Below are 26,718 nucleotides of genomic sequence, written 5' to 3' on the forward strand. Positions count from 1 at the left end.
GTACCAGGGCTGTGCAACACCCTCTTTCCCCCACAGAACTAAGCTCAGTGTGGCAGGACTGTTGGCAATGGGGAAGACCGATCCAAAGTGTCCCATTGGGGATGGCTCTGGCTGAGCCTGCTGGAAAGGGTAGGCAAGAGCATCCCCTAACCCCAGCACCACAACAGCTCCATGATTTTTAACAATTCCCTTAGGCATAAACATTCACACACTCTACTCCAAATAAAGTCAGCCTTTCAGGTAAGCTCCTTGTTCTTTTAGCTTTCCTCTCCTCCTGGGCAAAATGTGGGCTGGTGCTGTCTCGCTTGTTCCAGAGTAACACTCCTGTTCTATGAGTGGAGCTCCAGGTGGGGAGGGTATCACCTGGTCTTCCCTGCTTTTGCTTTCTGGGCTAAAACCTCTGCGTTACAAGAGAACTGGGATGGAGATATTCTGGGTTTTGTCTTTCTCTGTTCACTGAGTCAAGAATAGAGCTTCCACTTTGTTAGTATGGGCTGTGTGGTAGAAGGGAAATGGGTGCTCATGGTCATGCCTGCCTGGAATAGAGCTTCTGAAATACAGATCTGGGAAGATGAGAGATGCTGGTGGCTTATTCCTCCTGACATGAAAATATAGCTGTAGAATGGCAGTTAGAGGAGAGGAGCCCTTGTCTCCTGGCCTGCACGTGCCTGCAGTAAAGCTCTGTCACACTGGGCAGAGGGCTGGGTGACTATGTGACAAGATCATGGCTTAAGTGCTACCAAATTTAGCCATTTTTCTCAAGTTACTAAATTTAATTCAATAAATCATTCTCTACTGTTTATGCCCTCAGAACAATTTATAGACACTTTAAATGGGCGTGTGTGTGTGTGTGTGTGTGCTATGTGTGGCTTGTGTATATAATATTTAGCAGTTAAATGGTTGTTTCAGTTAAATGAAGAGACTGTCTGCCAAACCCACACTACTATTCTGTAAGTCAGTCTGTGCTAGGTGCTTTTATTAACACATTTTAGAGATTATTTCCCCCAAGCCATTTTATAATCTCCATTTTACAGATAATTCCCAAGATAATTCTTAGAAGAGTGGGACTTGCACCTAGATGGCCTGATTCTAGAACCAGCACCTAAAAGCACAGTACTGTTTTCCTTCCATTGATCGTGAGGCCATTGCTGCCTGAGAGAGACCTGCAGTCATTCACATGACTTTTCATTGCATCCCCATCAATTCCCCAGAGAGTGTAATGATTTTCTCATTTAATTTACACCTTAATGCCACATCCTTTCACATCTAGCCCTCTCTGAGCTTAGTGACTCCACTTGTAATGCATCAGGGATTTCTATGAAAATGCATGGATTTTTTCCATAATTATTTATTTACATGTTTGGTTTTTGATACTAGGAGGTAAACTCTTTAAGACATCTTATATTATTTATCTTGTATCCCTAAGTTTCTTTAAATGCTAACCAAAACTATTTTTTATCTTGTAATGTATGATTATATTTCAAATTTACAAACAAAAATACTATATCTTCTCAACCTCTATTAAAGCATGAATAAATATAAAAATTTTATAATCCAGTTATTGGATATCTTTCCATAACTAATGCAAAAAACTCTAAATTGTCTTTTGAAGCACATATTTTACTTAGAAATGATTAATTCATAAGATTTCTGACATTTTTTAAAACTCACATTAATCAATACTTTTAAATGAGGTTGTTATAGAAATATTTTCTGTTTCATATGACAAGATTAGATTTTTTTAAAGGATTTCATGCAAGTTCTGCTCGGAGTAGCATTTTAACGATAATAATACTAATGATAACAATAATATCAAGTCCTTGGAACAAAATCTGACTGAACTTTAGCTCCTTTTGCATAAAACGTAATGTTTGTTACAACATTAATGCACAGGATATGTATCACTTCCACTAAAATCTAATTATTCATGTTTTTAACTATGTTGGAAACTTGTAAATGCCACAGTTCTCAGGTCTCTTTAAGAATTCCCTCACTTGGTTAGAGACTTACTCTGGACCCTGGTTTGAATTATACAAGGTTTTATTTCCAGCCACAAACTCCAGGGATTCTCTGGAAACTTTAGTCATTGAGAGTTTCTCTAAAGCACCTAATAAATCCTAGAAAGCTATCTGAAATATTGCCAAAATTTCAATGATGTTGAAAAATGTTCATGAGCTAGAAAAATAAAACAGAAGTATAAAGGAAGAATCAACATGGAGGTTGTCAGAAGAGATAATATGAGTTTTTAAAGAAAACTGTCACTATCTGAAAAGGCTGGTGATGGTACACCCCATCGAACATATGCCAGGCTTGCGAGGCATGTGGGAGGTTTTTAGGTAAAGTGTGATCAAGGTTTGTTCATATTAGGACATTTAAAAAGTGAGTGTGGAGAGCTGACTGACTGAAAGTACTCAATAATCACATAAATATAGTAAAAAAAATTGAAATTGACAACAATGAGTGTTTTAATTACTAGAAAGGGGTCAAAAGAATACTTTATAAGATAATCTTTTATATTTGAAAAGACCACATATTATTCTATTAGCTTACCATTATTCTATTAGCTTAACCCTAACCCTAACCCTAACCCTAACCCTAAATCTTTGTTTACTTGTAAACAAAAATTAGATAATTAGAGAAAATTACCTATAAAACTTATAGTTTTGTTCCACTTTCCTTGTTTTTCAGGTGTTGAACCTGAAATACCAAGGGATAGACTGACGGGGCCAATATTAGAAAGCCAGGTGGAGATTAAGCAGGTGTAACAGACATTTCTTCAAATTCTCTGTCCAGTGATGTTTCACTGACACACAGTCAATGCTGTTTCTTTTACACTATAAGGAATAGCCAGTTAAGGGAATTTAACTGTTGGCATACATGTCAGAGAATTTAAAAATAAACCAAGAACTCGGTGGCCTGGAGACCTAGGCCACGTGCCAGCAGGGAGAGAACAGACTGGTTAGTGGTCAGTGCTTCTGATAGCCCTGTGTTGGTTCTCTGCTTCTCTCTCACCACCAAGGACAGACCTCACACTGACCCACATCATGGTCACTAGAATACTTTGCCAATGAGGATCTTTGCAATAGTGCTCCACAGTCAGTATGACCAGGATTTTCTTCATGGACAAGATCGGCCTCAAAATAGCAAAAAGAATCTCCTTGGAAGAGCGGGAATGGAGTCCCTGTGGTGGTGCCCTCTGGAGGATGCTCCAAGTCTGGGATTGTCCAAAGGAGAGTGACTGTTTAAGATACCATTCAGCTCAGAGAGAGTAAAAGAAGAGGCCAAATGAAACCAATTTCTTTAAAGCAGGGTCTTTCTTGACATTCAACAAGAATAGGCTGATTGGGTCTGTTCAACACATACTTGACAGTTTTTCTTCTTAAATGTCACTGTTACTATGAAGACTTCCCTGGCCCACCCATCTAAAATGACCTATTCTTTCTCCTGCCACACACACTTCCTCTTCTTTTCCCTGCTTTACTTTCCTACTTAGCTTTTATCAATATCTGTATCAATCATAGTCCATTTAGGAAACAGAAACCAAGAAGTCCGTAGGGAGCAGACAGGAAGTTCACAGTGTTCCGACAGGAAGTCCATAGGAGGCTAACAGGAAATCCAGTGATGAGACAAGAAGAGTATAGGACAACAGTGCAGTGATTGCAGGGGCGAGGGGTAGAGGTAGAAGAGGGATAGGGAGTACACATAGTGATGGGGAAAATATAATAAAATGAAGTAAAGTAAAATAAAATATGTAGAGAGCCAAGAGGAAGTCCATAGGCAACCAACAGAAAGTCTATATGGAGCTGATGGGAAGTAAATGGAGATTCTGCAGTCAGCTAAGAGGAAGTCTTTTGGGAGCAAACATGAAGATCACAGGGAGCAGAGAGGAAGGAACAAGATTTCTCACCTTCCTCAGTAGTCTGGTCCTTCATTGTGTGGCCTATTGACAGAAGTGAATGAAAAATAGGTAGCTGAGCAGAAATAGGATTTAAAGAGTTTTAACCTCAATATTACAAAGCAGAGTTTAAAAGGACAGTTTGGAGTTAAAGGTGATTTCTTAATGCTAAGCAATCTACCTACTATGCTAAATATTGAGATTATAGCAGGAATTTACATTTGACTTTTTCTTGCTTTATCCCCAGCACTTCAAATAATGCTTGGCACACAGTAAAGCCCTTAATAAAATTTGTTCAATAGATTGAATAATTTTTTAAATAGAGAAACAAGAATCCTTGTGCTCTGCAAAAATTATTTGCACAGCACTTGTCTGGGCGGGGGGGGGGGGACAGGAACCCCCCAAAATTAAAGTAGTGGGGACATCCCAATCCTAGGGAAAGGTCTAAGCTTCATCCTAGAAGATTCTAGACCTCTTCCTGTGAGGGGATGGAGCTCTCAAGCCCAGTTCATGCGGACATTCCTCCTCTGCAGAGGGCTGTACTCGCCATTGCTAATGATTTGACTGAAGTCTCCTTTGTAGCTTACCTGGGGGGACAAGAAGCACATTTCCTCAGTATACTTGGAAGTTGTATTTTATGGCTTATTGTACAGGATTAAATAGACACTCAGGGGCTTGTGTGTGCAAATGCGTGTTTGTGTTGCCAGTGTCTGTGAGTTTGGTTACTCCAAATGACTCCTGAAGGAGAAATTAGGGTATCATCACCTGTAGGCCTGAGGCCAGAGTCTACATTCAAGTCAATTTATACACCCAGTGGAGTCCTGTCCTCGCTCATTTCGGATGACAGTCACTGAGTAATCTCAGCCACCTGTCAGGTTCCCTGAGCCTCTGACCAGAGCCAGAAGATGCTAGTTGCACTGTTTCTTCTATTGACACTCCATTACTCAAATATTCCGGGCATGTGTCATCTTTGCTGCTTTTGAGTCTTTTGTCTGTTAACAACAGTCATCATCTGTCATTTATTGCACATATTCATCCCTATGTTTTAAAGTTGTTGGTGGTTTTTTTTTGGAAGAGCATTATGTGTTTTTATTAAGTCTAGTAAATCTGGTATTTTAAATTAGTGACAAAGTCAGTGTTAATTTTATATTTCCTTTTCTATAATTTCTGTGAAATTACAGAAAAAACTAAATAAAATACTTTATTTGAAAAATTACAACCTAAATAATTGTAGGCAGAGTTCTTATTTTTTGGTGTAGTTAATTGACTGTAAATGGGTGTATCAAATATGGGATTTACAATCGATATATTAAAAAGTTACCAGTTTTTAAACAAAAATTAAATTAAACTAAGACAAAACTTAAAAAAATTTAAATCCACATGGTGTCATCAGATTTACAACGAGGCTAAAATGTTTGGTTGCCTTTAGTTTACAAATTCCACTAACATAATAGGAAGCTTTAATAAGCAATGCCATGATCTATCTAATCATTCCATTTTTTTGTCATTGAATAGATCTCTATTTAATTAAGACATTAAAGAATGGAGCAAAACATATGAAGCAAAATATATTTTAAGCAATTGATGATTTCTCTAAGTGAAAAGTCTTTGAAAAATATTTGTCCTGATGACTTTAGGGTCATTTTATTCCATAATAATTTAAATTTTCATGTGAGTGCATAGTATCTTTTTCTCATAGGTAAAAACTTAGGGGCTCTCCCTTAAATGTGGTAAGCCCATATTTAAATCTACATAAGATGGGAACATTTTTAAAAAAAGAATCTTAGTTTTGACTGTGCTTGCTAAAATAGACAGGGCCTCCATGGAAGGAAGTTCAATTTGAGCCTTGGGAATGTAGGCAGACATTGGAAAGGATGCGTCCTTAGAGTGTTCCATGAAAGTTAAGGCAACTTACTGTCATCTCTACCCTTCTCCTACTTCCCTCCAGGGAGCTACCTTAGTGAAAGTTGAAAAGCAGAGTTCTTATCTTGTCATTATCCTACTCAATATGCTCCCATTGTGCTCTGAGTAAACCCCACATTCTCATCACACTCTGGAGATCTTCCCATACTATACCTCCAGCCTAATAAGGGAAACTCTAGACTGAAGCAGTGGCAACTTATTTCTTTCAAAATAAGGCTGAGGTCCCCACCTGCTCTGGGTCTCAGCAAAAGCTATCCCCTCTGCCTTGAACACAATTCCCATCCCTTGACAACTGGTTTGATGTCACTTACTCTTTAGTTCTCAATTGGAAAGTTACTGCCAGAAGTCATACTTCTCTGATGTTCCAAGCTAGGGGGGGTTCCCTTGTCTACATTCATGACTCACTTTGTTTTTCTACTTGAAAGGAATTATTACGATTTAATTTGTTTTTGCTTAATAGATTAGTATTTACTGCTCTCTCATAATACACAGTAAGCATCTTAAGCGCAGCACTGTAGCTGTCACAATCCCTTCAGGACCACCAGTACACAGTTATATGCCTTACCCATAGAAGTAACGGGTGGAAGGGCAGGGGGAAGAGTTGGTGGATGGATTGATAATTGGATAAATGGATGGATGGATGGATGGATGGATGTATGGATGAAAAGTTATAGTTTCAGATACTAGTTCTATCAATGCTGTAGTGAGTCTCAGACAGAGGGTGTAGTCGTTATAAGTAACCATGTCCAGAAATGGTGCTAAGTTGAGTTTGGAAAGCAAGCATTTCCTAGACAACCACCACACAGATCCAAGCTTGTCTGCTGAGGCCCTGGGAGCGTATTTCTGCAGCCTGAGTGCTGTTCACATTAACTTGGTCTCAGGAAAGGCCATCTGTAAGTGAGTAGTTTTCCAGTAATAACCATGTAAGTAATTTTTTCTAATGACAGACTCTGTAAACAAATTCTAAATAACAAATGTTGCAATGACAGGATATGATATAATTTATATACAGTATGATTCAAGATACTAACTGACATTTGCCCATTTATAGTCTTTTATACGTTAATGTGAGTGCATAGAGACATTGTAATTGCCATGTCTCTGTTTCTTAGATATATGTCTTTCTTAATTATCAAGCTTATGACAAAGGTGGGTGCCTATTGCACATTCAGATTTCTGATAAATGGCATTCTTACCACCCTGAATCCTTCAGAAAATGATAAAGCAAACTTTTTCTATGCTAACTTTTAGAAGAAAAAAGCTGTCTCTTAGCATAAAAATAGGAAAAATAATATATATTTATATTTTTAGTCAAGATAAATATTAAGTGTGAATATAAATATAAATGTTAAGCAATTGTTTTCTCAAAATCCAGAACCAGGCTAGTCAACAAGCATTTTGGAACACCTATAATTTAAGGGCTTTAGTAGTTATCCTGAGAAACTAATGAATATATATATAAGTCTCTTCATTCAAAGAAATATCTAGATAGACATTCAAACAAGAAACAGGATAAAATGACTTAAAACAAGCAAATGGGAAATATAACCAAAAAAATGGCCTTTGAAGTCAGACTAGTCTTATTCAAATAGAATTTCTCTGAGCAGCCAAGTGGCTCACCACTTTGTACTTCAGTTTTCTTAATTTGGAAATAACACTGGCCTCATATGGTTGCATGAGGATCAAGTGAGGCTATAGATACGTAAAAGAATTTTAGCACAGGGCTTGTTGCATACCAGAAGCTGAGCAAGTATATGTTCTCTTCCTCCTACCTCCCATTACTAAACTATGTAATTTCAATAAAAATCTAATTAGAAAATAACTGTGCATGTTGCAATGCAAGTTCAAGTAAAGTTAAAGAACAGAGGTGGAGTTCCATCAACCTTTAGAGAAGCCCCACAGATAAGGTGGGAATAAGAGTCAAATATATTTTAGTTATGCTGAAACTTTTGAGGGAATTTATTGAAAGCACTTTAGGATACTAAAAAGACATCATATGAACAGACTATTTAAAATGCAAGAGTCTCGTTTATGCCATTCTTAGAACCATTGGCTTATGCCCACACATTTGATGGAAAGCTGTCTATTCCTAGCACCTGGGGGATTACTCTGTGCTTAGTGAGGTATCATAAATGAGGGAAGTGCCCAGAACAGCTGACATTTTGGCTTTCAATTCCCCCTGCCGCAGTCAGAGGAGCTATAAACCCTGTTTTATGTGCAGAGATTATCTCTAACTGAAGCTTGGGGGTTTTGACTATTCCCTCTACAGGTCATCACTAGGTAGTAAAAAAAGAAGTGATGGATTACAGAATAATGAGCCAAAAAAGAAGCTAGGATGTTTTATATCAAAGCTCTCTTTCTGGTTGAGCTGTACAAGTATGTGTAGAAGACTTGGGAGACTAAGTATTAGATGCTGCAACACGTAAGGGCTGTGCCGTGTAAGTGTGCCATGTGTAGAAACAAAAGGTGTTATGTGTTCCTTAGGGAAGTCAATAATATAAGGCAGCCTGTTTTTCACCATTCAGGATCGTCACTATGAATTTCCAATATTGCTTTAATACATAATATAATTATATGTTTACTACTTGAAAACTTTTGGGGATCTAGTATCAATCATAATTGCCCGTCTCTGCGTCTAATAACCCAGTATGTTGTCTATTAGGAGTAGTTTATGTTCTTAGGCATTCAAATGAAATTGAGCTCACTGATCCCAAACACTTTCAAGTTTCCCATTATTAATCCTCTGAAGAGGTACAATAGTACATGTGTCACACCCTCCTCTCCTGGAGGAAGGACTAGAGATGCTTGGTTTATGACATTTTTAGAAGAGTTACTTACACCCACGTATTTGAAGTGGGAACGAGTCTCAAGTCTCAGAATGACTGCAACCCAGACTGTGGTCAGTGCAGGAACTTTATGGGAGACAATTTTCCCTTAATTCGGGTTCCAAATGCTAACTGGATCATGCAAATGTTTACATTTACTTAAAGTAATGGAAATATTCCTTTATTTCATATAAAACTTTTAAAAACTTAAAACAAAACAAAATCTAGTTTCACCTCAGGCCTGAGTCATGCAAAACCAGCTTTTAGACTTATCAGAATGGCTAAGTGCTCCTGAGATGCCTGTGCATTTGTATAAGGGGGTACACAGTGTATATAATGATTCGTGCACTCATGTCTTAAAATGTAAAGTAAATTAGTGAAAATAATTTTACAGTCTCACAGATTGCAATTTAAATGTAAAAGTCTTTAAAACCCGTAACTTAAAATTAGATTGTTGAATGGCAGTCCTTGGTTAATATATACCCATGAATTGCATATCTTGTTGTAAATGAATACTAGAATAAAAGTATTAAGTACACTATACTCAGGCATTATCATCCAATCTAGACAATATCCTTACCCAACTCTGAAGGCCAAGCATATTAATTACATTTTGACATTGTATCATGTTCCATTTTATAGTTTGTAAGTTAATCCTCTCATTTGGCAATTATTCACAGTTTAGATTTCACCCTCATCTCATGCAATGTAAAATGGATTCGATTTGGAAACCTCCAAGATGTCATTTTTGTTTGATCTTCGTTTCAAAGTCAACCCCAACCAACTTCTCCTTTCTCTGATTTCAGCCCTTTCATCTCCCGTTGGTCAAAGGTGTGGCCAGCTCCAGGCTCTGACTGGTGATGGAGCGGCCAGGACACAGCTGGTGTAGACACAATGCTCATGTGTGTGAAGCTGGAGAGTCCAGAAGCATAATAGATAATTTATTCTAACATTTGGCTAAACCTAGAGACAAAGATGAGTGGGAAGAGTCTGGTTGCCGTTGCCATCGTGTTTAGTTGGATCCTGGATGGAGAATTTCTTTCACAATGAGCTAACTTCCCAGTTGCCTATAGCGTTCCAATTCATTTTCCATTCACATGTTCTTTCTATTATCTTTTTATGTCAGTAATCTTTTCATGGCACATATTTATAGCTCTTACCCAGAAGAGTAGCCTGTGATAATGTTTTTCTGTCACAGGAAAAGTAAACACTTCCTTAGGCTTTAACATGTTTCAGTTATGGTGGTTCTTTGGAAATGGTGGTTCTTCTGTTCATTGTAACCAGAAAATGTGGGGGCTGATGGTTTCAGGCAAAGGTGGTTTATCTCACTTTCCTCCTCTTTCAACCAACCCATCGCTTTCTTCAACTCATAAACCAGAGCTTTGGAGAAAAATTCTTAACCTAAAACTGTTTTAATGTTTAACACATCCAACTAACAATACATCATCATTTTGAAAAGAACTAGTGGCAACTTGTTCCATGTGTAGTTGTTACAAAATAAATATATGTGAATTCTGCTTCTTTATCATAAGTTCATATATGATAAGTACGTGTCAGTGATGCAACTTTCATGTTTTCATATTTCATAAAATATGAAAATACACCCATTGTAAGTAGGGATTGATATTAAAATGAGCACTCACTATATGCCAGGCCAGGCATTTCTTCTGTAAGCAGATTAATTGCATGCATTACTATTGCACTCCATTCATTTAGCAACACAAGAAGAGATTCTGTTCCTACTTTATGTAAAAGGCATCTGAGGATCAGACAGATTATGCAGCATGCCAAATGCTGCCATCTAACTAGGGACAGAGTCCAGATTCCAAGACACATCTATTGGATCTCAGAACAAGTGATGAGCTTCCCACCCAGCATCTCTGTCTCCTTCTAGGGGTATTCTACATTCACGTCCTTGGAGTCAAATTGACTGGTTGGCCATTTAGATCTTGTCAGCAATAGTAAAGCTTAGATGTATAAAACCGGTGATTGTAAAATCACTTTGATGCCTGCATGGGGGACAGCTGCACAATAATTCTGTACCACCTAACTTATAAAGCTACTATTCCTTAAGACAACTTGCAGGTGAGGGCTTTTGTAGGACTATGTTTATGCTTCTAATAGTTATCAGTTCACATGATTGTATAATTTAAGAAAAAAGACCAGAAAGACAGACATAACATATGTTTAACACCTTTTTCAATACAAAACTAAGCAAGGAAGGCTACAGAAAGTTCCCATTAAAATAGTGGGTGGTCCCACTAATTCAGCCCAATTCTCAGCCCGCAGACACTGGGCCTTCCTAGGGGCATGACAACAGGGTTTATAACAGCATTATTTCCTTTCATATGGCTGAGTCAAAATGTATATGACAATTGGCAGAAAAGAAGGTAACTTCAGAGAATGTTGGGATCTTGTCATCATTGGCTGACCAACAGAAATGAATGTCTCATTTGGAAATCACTAGAAAAGTGGTTTCAGAACGTTCTCTTTTTTATTTCTTTTGTGAAGAAAATATATAACCTGTTAGGTTAGGAGTTATCATTGCCAATGAAACATGCACACCTATGCATACATACCAGAAGCTTTTCCATCTACTGGATTCTTTGGAGGGCAAGATAACCTGAGTGTGAACAACTTTCCTGGCCTGCAAGTTGCCCTATAAATACCAGGTCTATGATGTGACCAGGGACATAGAGTTCTTAAATATTGATCATTTGCTGTGTTTCAAGCTCTTGCCAATATTTTACATATAATACTTGAGCAGTATCTTACACTCTGCAGAATTGACATGTGGATTTTGAATGTTTACAGGGGGACCATGGCCACCAGCTCCAGTATGTTGGTAGTAACATACAGAAAAGAGGGTTCCTTGGGGACCATGCCTCAGTTTTCAGGAGTCATTGTTTATGTGTATGAATCATGGTGAATACACCAGGGATAAATGGGTCAAATGATATCATAATGTCACTGGATAATAGAGTGTCTAAGGCAGTTAGATATTCCCCTCCCTCCACTGAAGGTTCCGTTTCCTTGTCCTAAGTAGACAGTAAGAAATAATCTATCTGAGAAACTCTTTGAGGATAAAATCTGTTCTAAAAATACACCAAAAATCCCCCAGTTTGTGATGGTCAAACTGAACCATGATTCCCTCCTCTGACAGAAGAAGGTACTTCCTCCTGCAAGATTAGAACCAAAGTGAACAGAAATTTATTGAGCACAGTTGTTCGAGAGATAATGTAAGCATCCCTCATCTATCTTTTGGGATATTTAGTGGTTGGAAGAATTGAAATTATGTCATAGAGGAGCCTAAATTAGCAGTAGCATCCAGTTAATACAGAACAGTGTATTTGCATGATTCAGGACGTCTCTCTTTGCCCTCATGGGGCCACCCACTAAGTCCATATTGCGGGGCTCTTTTTATGGCCACAGAAGAAGAGGATGATGCTGACCCCAAGCTTATTAGGAATTGCTCTCCCTGAGCTGCAATAAAAATTGAATTCTTTCCCCACTGGTGGGCAAATGTAACAGCTGACTTCCATGTGATACTTTAGACAAACCAGCTGTGAATCACACTAAGGAACCAACCTAGCCTATTTCTTTTCATTATTTGTTGTTTGTTTTTGTCCTCTGGAGGAGAGGGACCTGCCAAAGCTTTCCGATAGTGAGCTGTCCCCGTGAAGGTGCTGTTTGGGAGACCTCTACATTCTCAATGGACTGATTTTTCCATAGTGTTTGCCAATGTCTAATTTCTGTGTTTTTTTTTAAAGGAGACAGTATTTACCTGATAGGTTTTTGAGCACAGCTTACTAGAAAGGTAATCTAAAATATACCATTTTGAATATGCATTGCTACATGGTATAATAATTATACAATTTGAGTTAAAAGCCTAGAAATAGGGCTGGTCATAACTATAATCTCCTTGGGAATCGACATGTAGGTGAGGGTATATGCAGTCAGCTATAACTGAGGCTGGAATTCGTGGTCCAAGTTGATATCCAGAGTAACGAATGTTTAAAGGAACTGCCTGGAGGTTCCTACAGAAGGAACTTCCTAGCTGAAGTCATGTAGAACATGCAGTGTTGGTATAAATGACCATCCCCAGGCCCTATGTTACAAAAGCCATCATTTGGCCACATTTTAAATCTATTCCAGTGAACTTAATGGAGAGTAGTTGTACTTGGTACTGCTTTTGATATTAATATACCATCAGAAAATATTATTGCTTAAAATCACTACTTCATTGCTTGAAAATAAGAAAACTTAGTTGTAACAAACTTTATACCAAGTCAAATTATGCCCTAGCAAGCCAGCCAATATATGGGAGATGATGAAACAGATGGAGGGGCTGTGTCTGTCTTGCTTTCTCAGTGCTCGGCTGAAAGGTGAGAGGTTACAGCTAAGCACAGGGTGTACAGTCCTTGGCCTTCAGGACGCATACCCTGGGTGTGTCTCGGGGTTGGGTCTGTGAGTCTTATTAAACAAACCTGTTGTCATAAACCCCCTTCCCACCCCATAACATCTGAGGGTGGGGGGTAGGAGGAACATGGATTTCAGTGAGCCATTCAGACAATTCTCATGGACAGGAAGTTTTGAGTTTCATGGCTATGTATGCGGAGGGTGCATTCTCCATGAATAATACTCTTGACCTGTGGGCTGTTCTTCAGGGAAAGTCCATGAAGTGTCTACTGTATGCGCACATCTGTACACCCTCAAGTGAAGAACCTGTGGTCCTTTCCTTTGGGTTGCCTACTTTGGCAGCAGTGGAGAGGAGACAGTGAACGGATTTCAAATCGTAATCACCGTTTAGAGTGGCTTTGGTGAAAATGAAATGGGACAGATTCTTTTTCTCAGCCTTGCAATATTCCACATATATCAAGGGGTAGGAAGCTCGGACACCTGCCATGCTCCTGGGCTGGCAGCATCCTCTTGGCTTAATTATTTGGCTCTGCATTCTTTTGCGAGAAACCTGACCTGTAAATGGCCCTGGAGTCTGTGCTGCTCTGTTGGTTCTTTACAAGGACACATCTCCGAATGATTTCATCCCACTGTGCAACTGGGAAGCACCAAGTTGTGGAGGAAATGGCTATAAAAAACCCAGCAGACCTGGCCCCATGTCCTAGTTGTGCACCCTTGTGCCTGGAGCCTCAGTTTTATTTTCTAAATGCTTTACTGAGGTGTAATTTATACAGTGAAAGCTCACCAATTTAAAGTGTGCAATGCATTTATATTGTGCAGCAACCTCACAAGCTAGTTTTATACCACTTTGCATCACCTCCCTGCCCGACTGCAGTCACTCTCTGCTTCCACCCCCAGCCTGCAACCACTGTTCTGCTCCCTGCCTTTACAGTTTTACCTCTTTTGTGTGTATCTGTGGGGGGGCATTTAGTAGAAACAAAATCATACAATACAGGGTCTTTTGCTCTGGTTTATTTCACTCATGATGGTTTCGGATTCAGCCATGTTCCTTAGTACTTGCCTTCATGCTGAATGATACTCTGTTGTAAGAAAGGACCACATTTTATTTATTCATTCACCAGTTGATGGACATTTGGATTGTTCCAACCTCAATTTCTTCCCCTATAAAAATGTAGCTGCTAATCCCTAACTTGCAAATCTGTTCTTGGGATGATTGATAATAGCAGGGTACCCAGCCCCTGGGACAGAGGCAGCAGCATTGAATGCCATGATATTAATATGACTAACAGAAATATTATGTGACCATCCTGGAAACTTGAGCTTAAAGAGCACTAGACTCAACACCAAAGAGACTAGATATCAACACCAAAACTAGTGGGGAAGAGGAATATCTCCAGTGGCATAATTAAATAGAGAAAACAGCTGATTCGTGAGCTAAGTGTCAACTTGATGAGCTCATAACAGAATTCACTTCAAGCCAGCAGCCTGCCACTGCCAGAGGGAAGGGCGCCATGGGATTGCACACTGGGATGGCTAGAGTGTGTGTGGAAAAACACGATGATTTCAGCAATGGCTTGTAGATCCAGGTGACAACACCCTGGGGTCCCATGACCTCTAATGAGAAACACGTGTGCCTGCCCACATGACTGTGGCCTATTTTGCTGCCATGAGGACCTGGCAATGGCTGTCCCACTCTGCTGTGACTCTCTCTGCCCTGACAAAGTGGTAGTGGCTGTCCAGCTCCATCATGACTATCCCACTGCCTTCGGCCTTTTGGTCTTTATTTCCTAACCTGCACAGTCTTGTGCATACTTGATATTTAAAAAAATAGGTACTGCAATCTTGATTGCCATTGTGAATATATATATATATATTTTATATACATACACATATATATTGCTACCTTTGAACTGTGTATATGTAATCTGTACAGTCACCCTGGGAAATAGCTGTAGCTGTATCCTCTGTTTGCAGATATAGGAACTAGGTCACAGGACAGTCACACTCAAATACAGGAGCTCACCCTCTAAAGAGAGGCAGGCACAGGAGCCACTCTTGGCTTTTACCACAGGAGCCCCTAAGACTGCCATTATACTACCACAGCAAGTGCTACAAGGCTTAGTCTTACGTCTGATCCACCATTAAGAGCAGCACAATGGCAAGCAAGTCCCCACACCTCACTCTGTCACTCCAAACTGCATGGTGAGAGAGACGCAGGCCAATGGAGGTCTGGGGGAGGTGTGTATCAGGAAGCAGAATGAGTGGGTGTGAAGGCTTCGAGGCCATGGGGAGTCTCTGTGTTTTGGAACAGGAGCAGTGGCTGGCACAGCAGAAGTGCCTTGAGCCCCAGGTGGGGCAGCAAGAGCAAGCCATATGGGAGCCTGGCCACGGAGGCGATGGGCTGTGTTCTCAAGTCGGGGCATGCCTGCAAGGTTGTAAGTAGGAAGTGATTGAGTTTATGGCTTTTTTTCCCCTTCAAAAATGTAAAGAAAAAATTGGAAGGAGAGCACAAGTAGAATGAGCAGATGTTAAACGTAACCTTCTCGGGGAGGTGGCGGAGGTGGCATACAGGGACAAGCCCCGAGTTTTCCGTGTCCTCTTTATTTGAAGGGCTGAGAAAGAACGAGTAAGAGACTTCGTCCAGTGTGAACAAGACCCTGCTGGATTGTTTTTGTTGTTTTTGTACTTAGCAGGCAAATCTATCACATGTGGATTTTTTCAAAGAACACAAATCGGCTGCTGCCATGTTGGGCCACAGGGTCATTGAAGTGGCTGTTCCCTCTGCCTGGCCCAGGGCCTTCCCACACGTGTCACACAGCTAGCTCCTCATCTCATTTAGGGCTTTGCCGAAATGCCATGTTATCAATGAGGCCACCTACCTATCCAATCTAGAGCTGAAACCCCCTGTCCTGCATTCCTGATGCCCTTTGTCGTCCCAGGTTCTTTCTTTTTTTAAATTTATTTTTAATTATAGTTTACATTCAATATTATTTTGTATTAGTTTCAGGTGTACTGCATAGTGATTTAGACAATCATATACTTTACAAAGTGATCTTTGATATTTCAAGTACCCACCTGACACCACATATAGTGATTACCATATTGACTATATAGTCACAGAGATGCAAAGTACAGCATAGGGAATATAATCTCTTTTTTTAATAGACTTTACTCTTTAGAGCAATTTCAGCAAAACAGAAAAACTGAACAGGGGGTAGAGAGATTTCCCATTTGCACCCCGCCCCCACGCAAGCCCAGCCTCCTCCACTGCCCACATCCCCGCCAGAGTGGTGCATTCATTACACCTGGTGAACCTGCACTGACACATCATAATCGCCCGAAGTCCGTAGATGGCATTAGGGCTCTCTTTAGGTGTTGTGCTGTGTGTGGGTTTAGACAACTGTATGATGACACGTGCCCATCATTATAACTTTGTGCAGAGTTTTCTAACTGCCCCCAGATCCTCTGTGCTCTGCCTGTTCATCCTTCCCTCCACACTAAACCCTGGAAACCATTGTTCTGTTCTTTTCACTGTCTCCATAGTTTGGCCTTTCCCAAAATGGCATACAGTTGAAATCATGGAGGATGTAACCTTTTCACATTGGTTTCTTCTACTTAGTAAGGTTCACTTAAGGTTCCTCTGTGTCTTTTTATGGTTTGATAGCTACATTTTTAATGCAAAATAATATTCCACTGTCTGGATAAACCATAGTTTACTTATCTATTCACTTACTAAAGGACATCTAGGTTGCTTCCCAGTTTGGGCAATTAGGAAGCTGCTATAAATATCCATGTTTAGGTTTTCGTGTATAATTTTCGATATAATTTTTTAATTTATTTGCAGATATACAAAGGAGCGTGATTGCTGTATCTTATAGTAAGAGTTGTTTTTATAAGGAACAGCCAAACTGTCTTCCAAAGTAGCTGTGCTATTTCTATTCTCACCAACAACGAATGAAAGTTCCTGTAACTCCACAATCTCACAGGCACTGGATGTTGTCAGTTTGGCTATGCTAATAGGTGTGTAGTGGTATCTCACTGCTTTAATTTGCATTTCCCTGATAGCATATGATGTGGAGTATCTTTCCGTGTGCTCATTTGCCATCTGTGTATCTTTTTGATGAGGTATCTGCTAAGAACTTTGGACAATTTTTTAAAATTATTTGTTTTCTTATTGTTGAGATTCAAGAGTCCTTTATATATTTAAGACAACTCCTTTATCTGGTAGGTCTTTTGCAAATATTTTCTCCCAATCTGTGGTTTGACTGTTTCCTTGGCAGTGCCTTTTGCAGAGCAGTAATTTTAATTTTTAATGAAGTCCAGTTTATCAATTTTCTCTGATGGATTGTGCCTTTGGTACTGCATCTAAAAGATCAAGGAAATATAAGATACAACTCAGGAAATATAGAAAATAATAATGTAATAACTTTGTATGGTAACAGATGATAAAGAGACTTATTGCAGTGATCACATTTTAAGTTTTTTTAAATGTAAAGTCACTATGTTGTACATCTGAACTAATATAAGACTGCACATCAACTGAAATTTAGTAATTTTGTAATTAAAAAGTCATCACCAAACCCAAAGCCATCTAGATTTTCTCCTATGATATCTTCTAGGAGTTTTATAGCTTTGCACTTCACGATTAAATCTGTGATCCATTTTGAGTTAATTTTTGTGAAGAATATGAAGTATGCATCTAGATTTATGTCTTTGCACGTGCTGTCCAGTTGTTCCAGCACCATTTACTGGAAAGACTCTTTATTCTATTGTATTACCTCCACTCCTTAGTCAAATGTCAGTTGATTATATTTGCGTGGGTCCATTTCCGGGCTCACTTTTCTTTTCCACTGACCTATTCGTTCGTTATTCAGCACCACACTGTCTTCATTACTCTAGCTTTTTCAATCATTATTTTTGTCATTCTGAAAAGGGTGAAGTGATGTCACATTGTAGTTTTAATGAGTACTTCCCGAATTGCTAATGATGTTGAATATTTTATGTGCTTATTTGCTATTTATATGTCTTCTTTGGTGAAATGTGTCTTCATATTTTTTGGTCATCTTCAAAATTGATTTATTGTTTTACTGTTGTATTTGAGAGTTCTTTACATATTATAGATACTTGTTTGTCAGCTGTGTGGTTTGAAAATATTTTCTCCCCTCTTTGTGTTTTTGTAGCTTTATAGTAAGTCTTGAAGCTATACAGTGTCAGTCCTAAGATTTCATTCTTATCTTTCAATATTGAGTGGGCTGTTCTGGGTCATTTGCCTCGCCATTTAAACTTTAGAATCAATTTGTTGTTATTCACAGAATAATTGGCTGTGATTTAGATTAAGGTTACATAGAATCCATAGATCAAGTTGGTAAGAACTGACACATTGCATTTAACTTCTTATTTACATTTTATTGTGTCTATTGTTTATTATTTGTCCCCATTCCCCTACTCACGATGGAATTTATGTATTTGTCTACTTTGTACATTGTTGTATCTGGATTGCCTAGAATAGTGTCTGACTCTTAATAGGCAGTTAGTGAATATGTATTGAATTACTGAATGAGTAAATGAAGGAACAAAAGTACTACACGCTGCTTGGATGAGGACTATGAATTTCTCCTGTTATGGAGGAATTGATGTCTGAATGTTATACAGCTCTGTAAAGGAATCTAGTATAATGTTCAATCCATGGTATTTTAGTTACATGAAGTAGCAGCAATATATTCAGTGCCTTGACTAGATTACCGTTTGCTTAATATTTTACCTTGTGTCTTGGGAATGTGCAGATACAGGATCTGAGAATTTAGTTTCTGTTGTGCTTAGTTCAGATATTTTTATGTTAAACAAATTCAGTCTTAATAAACAATTAATCTAGGATAACACACTTTTGTAATGAATTTTATTTATTTATGTATTTGCTTTGTTTATTTAAAATATTTTCAATTACAGTTTACAGTCAATATTATTGTGTGTTAGTTTCAGGTGTACTAGCATAACATGTTTTGAATATTTCACATGGGGCAATTTTACAAATATGCTTGTGGATGTGATTATATGATTGTTCTTAACTGTGTGACCTATACTATTTATTATACAGAAATGTTATACCAACCTCTCATTTATCTAGCAAACTAGATAGCTTATCTTAAGGCAAACTAGCCTTAAGAAGTGAGCTCCCAAAGATTTGTTAATTACCAGTTGTTCTAGAGAAGTTATCTTCAATAAAAACTTTTGCCATGAGATAGAAATATCTGTGCTGTCCAATATGGTAACCATTAGTCACCTGTGGCTATTGAGCAATTGAAAGACTAAGTTTTTAAGTTTATCTTATTGTAATTTATTTAAACTTAATTTGAACACCCATCTCTTCAGCTAAGCAATGACACAGGAAGTCACAAGTATTATTTTTATCTATTAAACAGTTGGAGGATTGAATTTTTAATTTTCTTAAATTTTAATTAAAATTTAGTGGCCACTACATTGCAAAGCATGTATCTAAAAAGGTTTCCTTTCACAGAGACTTAACTCCTTATAATAGATTGGCCTGAAAGATACCATAAAATTGAAAAGCACATAAACTAGAACAAAAATTTCATTAATGAAAAATTAAAATACACACTACAATGATATTTAACCTCCAAGATAAGTTTGATTTCCCACTATAAATACCTGCCATGCCCCATTATATCATCAGGGTCTTTGACATTTTGCATATTCATTGCATTTCATATGCACATACTCCATAAATTAGAAGTATGATCCTTGGAAGTGACCCACCTGGGCCAGTGGCACACCTGTGCTGCCCATTTGGCAGCTAAGCTGATCCTAAGATCAGGATCCATTGGTTACAAGAGCTTCCTCTGGGGACACTGTCCATGAGCAGAAAGGGCTCTGTTATGCATGCCCAGTTTTGAGTTCCAACTTACAGATAAGGCATTTCCTCCCTGGAGAGGAGCCAGTGAGGGGCAAAGAGTACAGTGCTCCTGGATCCCGATGTGCTAAGGAAACAATAAAGTGGGTGAGAAGTGCTTACCCCCAACAGAGGGTCATCTTTCACTCTAGGTTCATTCTTCAGCCAGGCATGCTACTGGGAGTCACACATAATTATATTTTTCCAAGCTCTAATCATAAGTTATGTCACTACTAAAATTATATCATAGGTTAAGGCAAGAAATACTGATAATTTAATGTTCAGGTGAATTAAATTAGTATAGCAAACAAAACTGTGAGAGCTCCTCAGATTTTAAGGATAAGTGTGGAAAGGTGAGCATTCACCATGCTGCACACCTGAAGCTTCAGTTTTGAGGCCTTAAGACTAAAGAAACACTGTTTCTCAAAGCAGATGAAAAACATAAAGATTCTGGAATAGTGTTGAATAAATTCACTTTCAATAATTATTTGGAATAGCCAGGGATAATTCTAGTGCAATGATTAATTGTACTCTAAAATTACACCTCTGCTTCCTTCTGCCATAAAATTATTCCAAGCCTGATGGGCTGAAGGCTCAGGTTTGCTCAGCTGTGCGGCATCCGTCCTATCATGGTGTGTGGGGAGGGGGGTGGGGCTGGGGGGTGTAGATATTTCACTTCTACATATGACACTTCACCCAAGTCTCACTTGTTGTCTGTCCTCTGCTAGTGATGACACCCACCCAATTTGACCAAGTCACGAGCCCAGATAGAATTCAACAAAGCGAATGAATCTGCTTTGAGCCATGCAAATGGGGAAAGACTTAGAACTCTCCCCTTCAGAAGACACACCCTTCTGTGCCAACTCCCAGTCAGCCTCCAGCTGAGCCTCTCTGCAGTTCTGCTTCCCTTGCCTCCAGCCCCACCTTTCTTCCTCCCAGGTGCCAGCAAGTGCTCAGGAGTGAATCATGTCTTCTGATAGCCCTGCAGTAGGAATTGAGATTTCTGAGAAACCTGGGCTCAGGCTTTTTGGTGGATTGTGATGACTTAAATGATGTCATAACTAACAAAATTTACAGCATTTAACTTTAACCAGAAATCTTTTATAAGACTCAAAATGTTAGCCTTTTTGAAACTGTAGATGAGCAATAAGAATGTAACCAGTGACCAAGTCTAGAGCTGAGTGAATGACTGAATTTTGAAGACTGGACTGATTTTGGTTTGTGATGGTGGGTGTTTCCTGTGACCAGCATACCAGCCCCATTGTCCTTGAAAGCCAGAGGAATAAGGAAGCCCAGTGCCCAAACTAGGTGCAGCAAGGATAGGAATAATAAGAATCAGATATGAAATCTCTTGGGAAAGGAGAGAACCTTGTGGTTGTTTAGTTTCTTAGAAGATTTTGGCCGAATTTTCATTTTCAAAGGATCACAAATTATCATGCAACAAGACTTACTGCGGTCTTGGGCCCTTGGCAAGGGAGGGACTGGCCTTGGGCCAGGTTCGTGTGTGACCCTGAGGTTATAAGAAAATAAAAAGCGGAGTCTGGCTTCTATAAAAGTTCTACAAATGTTAAGATTGTCTTGTGTTTCTGACACATCACTGAGAAGACTAGAATAAGTAGAATACTCTCAACACAAATAACACTTAGAGAAAAAAATGAAAGAGAGTAAAAATGAAATTAGTGGGGAATTAAAATGCCTGTTTCTCTTAATGGGAGAAACACAGTGATCGTGTTCTCACTGTGTTTATTAACAGCTGGCAGTCTTGAAAAGAGCTTATGGTGTCATCTGAGACAATCTTAGAGCCAATTCAGCGATGGCCTTTTAGATTGTAGGAGAAACAGACTCCCTGACTGGACATTTATTCATTCTTCCTAATTTCCATTTTATTTTTGATTTATGCAACTTTTATGAACAGTGTTTATAAATAGATACACATCAATAGAACTCTGCCAACTTTTAACTGTAGATGATACCACTTAAAATACAGTAAACATCCTACTTTCAAACTTCAACAATTCTTTGCTTACATTGCTCAAAAGCAGCATTTTCTCAGCACTAACATGACACACATTTTTTCCTTCCTTATAAATTCAGCATGAGTGTTTGGTAGGCTTCCCACTGTAAAATGATTTACAGAATTGGCCATGAGAGATGGAGGCCCTGGGAGAGCTCCTTTGCAAAGCCTGGGGGACATGGTTAATAAGCCACCCAGCTGACATCTCAGTGGTTACTGTGGGCAGGTGTACACTAGACATTTTATGAGTTTCCAAATAAATATTTTTGATAAAGCAAAAGAAAACTTTGATAAGGAGAAAACATTAATCTTCCATGACTTGCCTAATCTTTTAAATAAACTTGAAAACCAATAATACAGCAAGATAGGTGAAGAAGCCAGACAGAATGTAAAAGGTAAGGGATCCTGCCAGGGAAGCAAAGATGTGTTTGGGGCAATTGTGGACATGAAGTGCACCAACATTTGGGCTTCAGAGAGATCTCATACTGTACAGTGAAAAGTCCCCCCAAGCCTCCTGAATTATCAGGATGAAGTATATTATTTCACACTCTTTGTTTCATTAATTCAGCAAATTTTGTTTGCACATTTACTGCAAGTTATGTGTTTAAAGTATATTATTGTTCAGTCTTAAAAACTCATGGCAAATAGCTGTCTTTATATCTGCTGCCTAGATGGCAAAATGGCAAAGAGAGGCTAAGTAAAACTTCCAAGGTCACACAGGTCATAATGTAGGATTGGATGATAATTTCTACCTCAGGTGTCTGGCTTATGCGGCCGATCTCTATGGGTCCACTGGGGCTTGCAACTAGATATGCTGAACCTCATCTACTAGAGAACATAGAGGAGCTGACAGTCTTCTAAAGACTGATTTGTAAAGCAAGGAATTATTTGTATGCCAGAAAAGTTTATTTTAAGCAAAAATTTATTTTTTCTTTTTTTTAGTTTAATACTCAAACTAGTTACTTTCAATAGAGTGCAAAACCTCTTTGGATAGTGTTAATCGCACAAGATCAAGCACATCCATGATGGCTCTGCTACTCTTGCGTTAGTTGAAGTGTAAATAGGGTGAAACCCAACTGGCTTTGGCTACTATTTAATTTCCTACTTGTCTATTTCTTGATAGAACAGCAAACATTAAAGCAGTATTGTATCCTAGTTTAGTTGGTAGAGTTCCAGAAGGCAAGAAAGATTACCAAGTCGCTCACCTGGAACCTGGCGGGAGAGCCTGCCTCCTCCTCTGTGATCCAGAGCGTAAATTCCAAGAATTTCACTTTCCACTGTGAGGCTGCATTCGGGCCCCAGGAGGTCCACCCCCCATGGTGCTGATAGCTTCATTGATAATTTACCAAGTATACCTTTGCCCCACCAGCAGGAACACTAGAGCCAATGCTCCATCTCCAAATGTACCCCCTTCTTTTATATCTCCAATCCCTAACTCTAGGGTCCCCCAGAGTTGTATTTGCCCTTTCCCAAGATCTAAGAGGTGCTTCCCCATTCCTACCATCCCACATTGTGCAAATATTCAGATTCATGCAGCACAGCACAGCCCAACAAAGAACTTCATTTGGTGGCAAGGACACACTATAAGTACTTCCCAAATGAGAATCAGACTGGGGCTCCTCTGTCAGAGGCACGCTTAGAACAGGCACTGGTGCATCAGTGTCTTTGAGCACCTGGTAAGCATCCATATACTAAGTTATCAAAATAACTTGGGAGAAAATCAGCACAATTGTAATTCTGGAAGTTCAGTATTGGAGAGTTTTAAATAGTACCTACCAGTTCTTTAAGAGTAGTTAGTTGTATTCTGACTGTATGGCCATACTTATTTACATTTTTAAAGGGTTTTAAAAATGCATCTGTCATTCTGTGATCCAGCCATGCAATGGTGCACACAGACAGAAAGATATAAAAATGAAAGTGGAAGTCCCCTCCCAGACCCCTCCTACTCATTCCCTGAGATAACTACCATCCACAAGTTCTCATCAGTTCTTCCAGGAAAAGTCCCTAAGTATAGAAGCATGCTTTTCAAAATGAGCACAACTGAGTTCAACTATGTACTTTATTATATACTTTTTTGAAGTTCAATGCCTTTTGGAAACCTTGAAAACCTAAAACTTATAGGTCCTGAATTTACTCTTGTTTTGTTCAAATCCATGCAGTATACTCCCTAGCCAGGTGAACTTGAACATGTTAATCACCCTATCTCTCTGTTTCCTCATGCCTAGAGGAGGATAATAATGATGGCAACATCGCAGAATCACTGTGAGTGATAAATAAGGTATTATATAGAATCTAATGTATTGACCAGTTTCAGGAACTCAGGAAAAAATGTTTAATTTTGATTATCATAAGTACATAATTGTATTATTTTTTAATGGTATGTACTCTACAAACATATAAATGTGCATTAAAAAATTACCCTGAATTAAGCCCTGGCTGGTGTGGCTGAATGGATTGAGTGCCAGCCTGTGAACCAAAGGGTCACTGGTTTGATTCCCAGTCAGGGCACATGCCTGGGTTGCAGGTAAGGTCCCCAGTAGGGAGCACTTGAGAAACAACCACATATTGATGTTTCTCTCACTTTCTTTCTCCTTCCCTTTCCTTCTCTAAAATTAAATAAATAAAATCTTTAATTAAAAATTACCCTGAATTAATTGGTAAAGACTTAAATTCTTGTTTTTACTATTTTTGTTTTTTGCACATTTTTGCTGTTAAAATGCTGCAATATACATTCATAAATATTTACCAATATTGAGGACGTGTCTACAAGAAGTATTTGACAAGATTTTTACAAGATAAATTCCGAGAATTGAGCTGTATATTTTGAATGCCGATAGCGCTAGTGGCCCAGCTCCTGGCTCTGGCCCCAGTTAGCACTCCCCACAGTGTCAGGTGGACTGTTTGCACCCACATTCTCAGCAATTCTTACTATCAAAAGTTATAAGTGTTTGTCACTCCAAAAGGCACAAAGTCTCTCAATTTCATCTTCTTTAAGACATTTTTGGTGTTGTTTATGCTACTTTAGTTTTGTGTTGTGCTGTACAGACATTTCCAGTGTTTTTATAATGTCAGTTCTTTCCTACGTCATTCATATTTTGCTTAAAAAAGAACTTCCTGATTCCCTCAGAAATTCTTTTATTCTTTTTCTGGACTAATTTTAAGTTACAATTTTATAGAAAGCAATCACATTAATTCAAGTTTACAGAGTTTTGCAAATTACTCTGTTAAGGTTGTAATTTTATTTTTCATTTGGGAACCGCTCCACACGCACAGACCCATACTAATGTCTAATTCTGTGTATGTGTGCTTTCTCCTCCATTATTTGGTTAAAATTAACTGACATTAGTATGTTGGGTGCTCTCTTTCTCTTGCTGAAGTCAAGTCATGGAACACCTCCACACACACCCTCCTGAAAGGTTGCATATGAGCAGAGATGGCCATTTCCCATTTGTAAATCCCAGCCCAGGTGTGTGAGTCCCTGAAGATGTGTTCTCAAGGATGGAACAGAATGTGAGAACAGCATGCTTGTAAGAATAAAACAAGGAATGCTTGTAGTGCTGTCTATGTCTCCAGTTGGAAATATAATTGTGTTTTCTTTCTTCCTCTCCATTTTCCAGTCAGGCATGATAAGAACACAAGAAGCAGATTACTTCTTAAAGCCACTTCCTTCACACCTAGAAGGAAGACTCAATGAATCTGCCGAAGGTGGGCCTCCCTCCCACATTCTGTATAAGAGATCCACAGATCCACGGGCTCAGAGAGGGCGGCAGGTAATGATGGTCCAGAGGCAGCGGGAGCTGGAAAGTCGCCACCTCTTCTATCATGAAAATCAACCTGTGCACGGCCGCTTTAACCTCAGGCACCCACAAAAGCAGCATTTCTGTGGAAGACGCAAGAAATGTATGTAAGGGCGATTTTCTTTGTGTATTTAATGATTTTACCATTTACATAAGCTGACGGAGTATGTTCAGTTTTCATCAAAGTATGTCTGTCTTCAAGGTGACATTTATTAACTGTCCTTGCTAATGTAAGTGATGATTCCAAAGAAAGCCCATCACCTGTGTGTTCAGTATAAAAGCTCTCTCCATGGTAGATGGATAGATAATGGATGGTAGATGTTTTCATTTTTTTAAAGAGCTGTTTCCCGGACAGATTAAATGACACACTGCTGAGGAGTACAAAATTCACCAGACATCTTCAAAAGAACCCCGAAATGTCTACTCAGTAATTCTATATTTTTGAGGTCTAGATTTATTAAAGCCTACATAGTTTTCCTGCTGAGGTAATTTATCTCTATACATATTTATGGACTTGACTCACCACATCAAAAGATTGCCTACGCAGGACATAGTTTACCTACAATTTATCACCATGACTTTATCAAAGTCTTTTTTGTCATGAACATTTAGGTGGTGATGTGTTGTTTACATTTTATGTGGGAACCTCTTACAAATTCAAGAATATGAGTTCAGTGTTTTCTGGAACTTCCCCCACTTCCTTCAACATCCCCTTCCAGCATCACTTCATCAAGCCTTCCTCCCCCGAGCCCATCCTCCCCCAGCTCCATCTTTCTCTGTTGTTTGGTTTCCTGGGCTGCTATACCCAGCACCCTAAAGCAGAGGTGGGCATGTGCAGGCAAGTCCATAAATATTATGGAATAGAGTGAATGATGCATAACCAGCTGGCCCCTACAATGAAAGAATAATACCATAGCACCCAGGTATCATCTGAACTC

At 38.9% G+C, this 26,718-nt stretch overlaps 1 protein-coding gene across 5 annotated transcripts in view; it reads left to right on the plus strand.

The window, feature by feature from the left end:
* ADAMTS16 (ADAM metallopeptidase with thrombospondin type 1 motif 16) overlaps window positions 1-26,718 on the plus strand; it is a 127,365-nt gene that overhangs the window by 12,921 nt on the left and 87,726 nt on the right. For all 5 annotated transcript variants that reach the window (XM_045848302.1, XM_045848304.1, XM_045848305.1 and 2 more), the window contains one exon: window positions 25,601-25,883. In XM_045848302.1, the coding sequence (XP_045704258.1) occupies window positions 25,601-25,883 (283 nt within the window). The remainder of the gene's footprint in view (window positions 1-25,600; window positions 25,884-26,718) is intronic.

The sequence above is a fragment of the Phyllostomus hastatus genome, unplaced genomic scaffold, assembly GCF_019186645.2.
Source record: "Phyllostomus hastatus isolate PE091 unplaced genomic scaffold, TTU_PhHast_1.1 phas_contig_58, whole genome shotgun sequence".
Taxonomy (NCBI): Eukaryota; Metazoa; Chordata; class Mammalia; order Chiroptera; family Phyllostomidae; genus Phyllostomus; species Phyllostomus hastatus.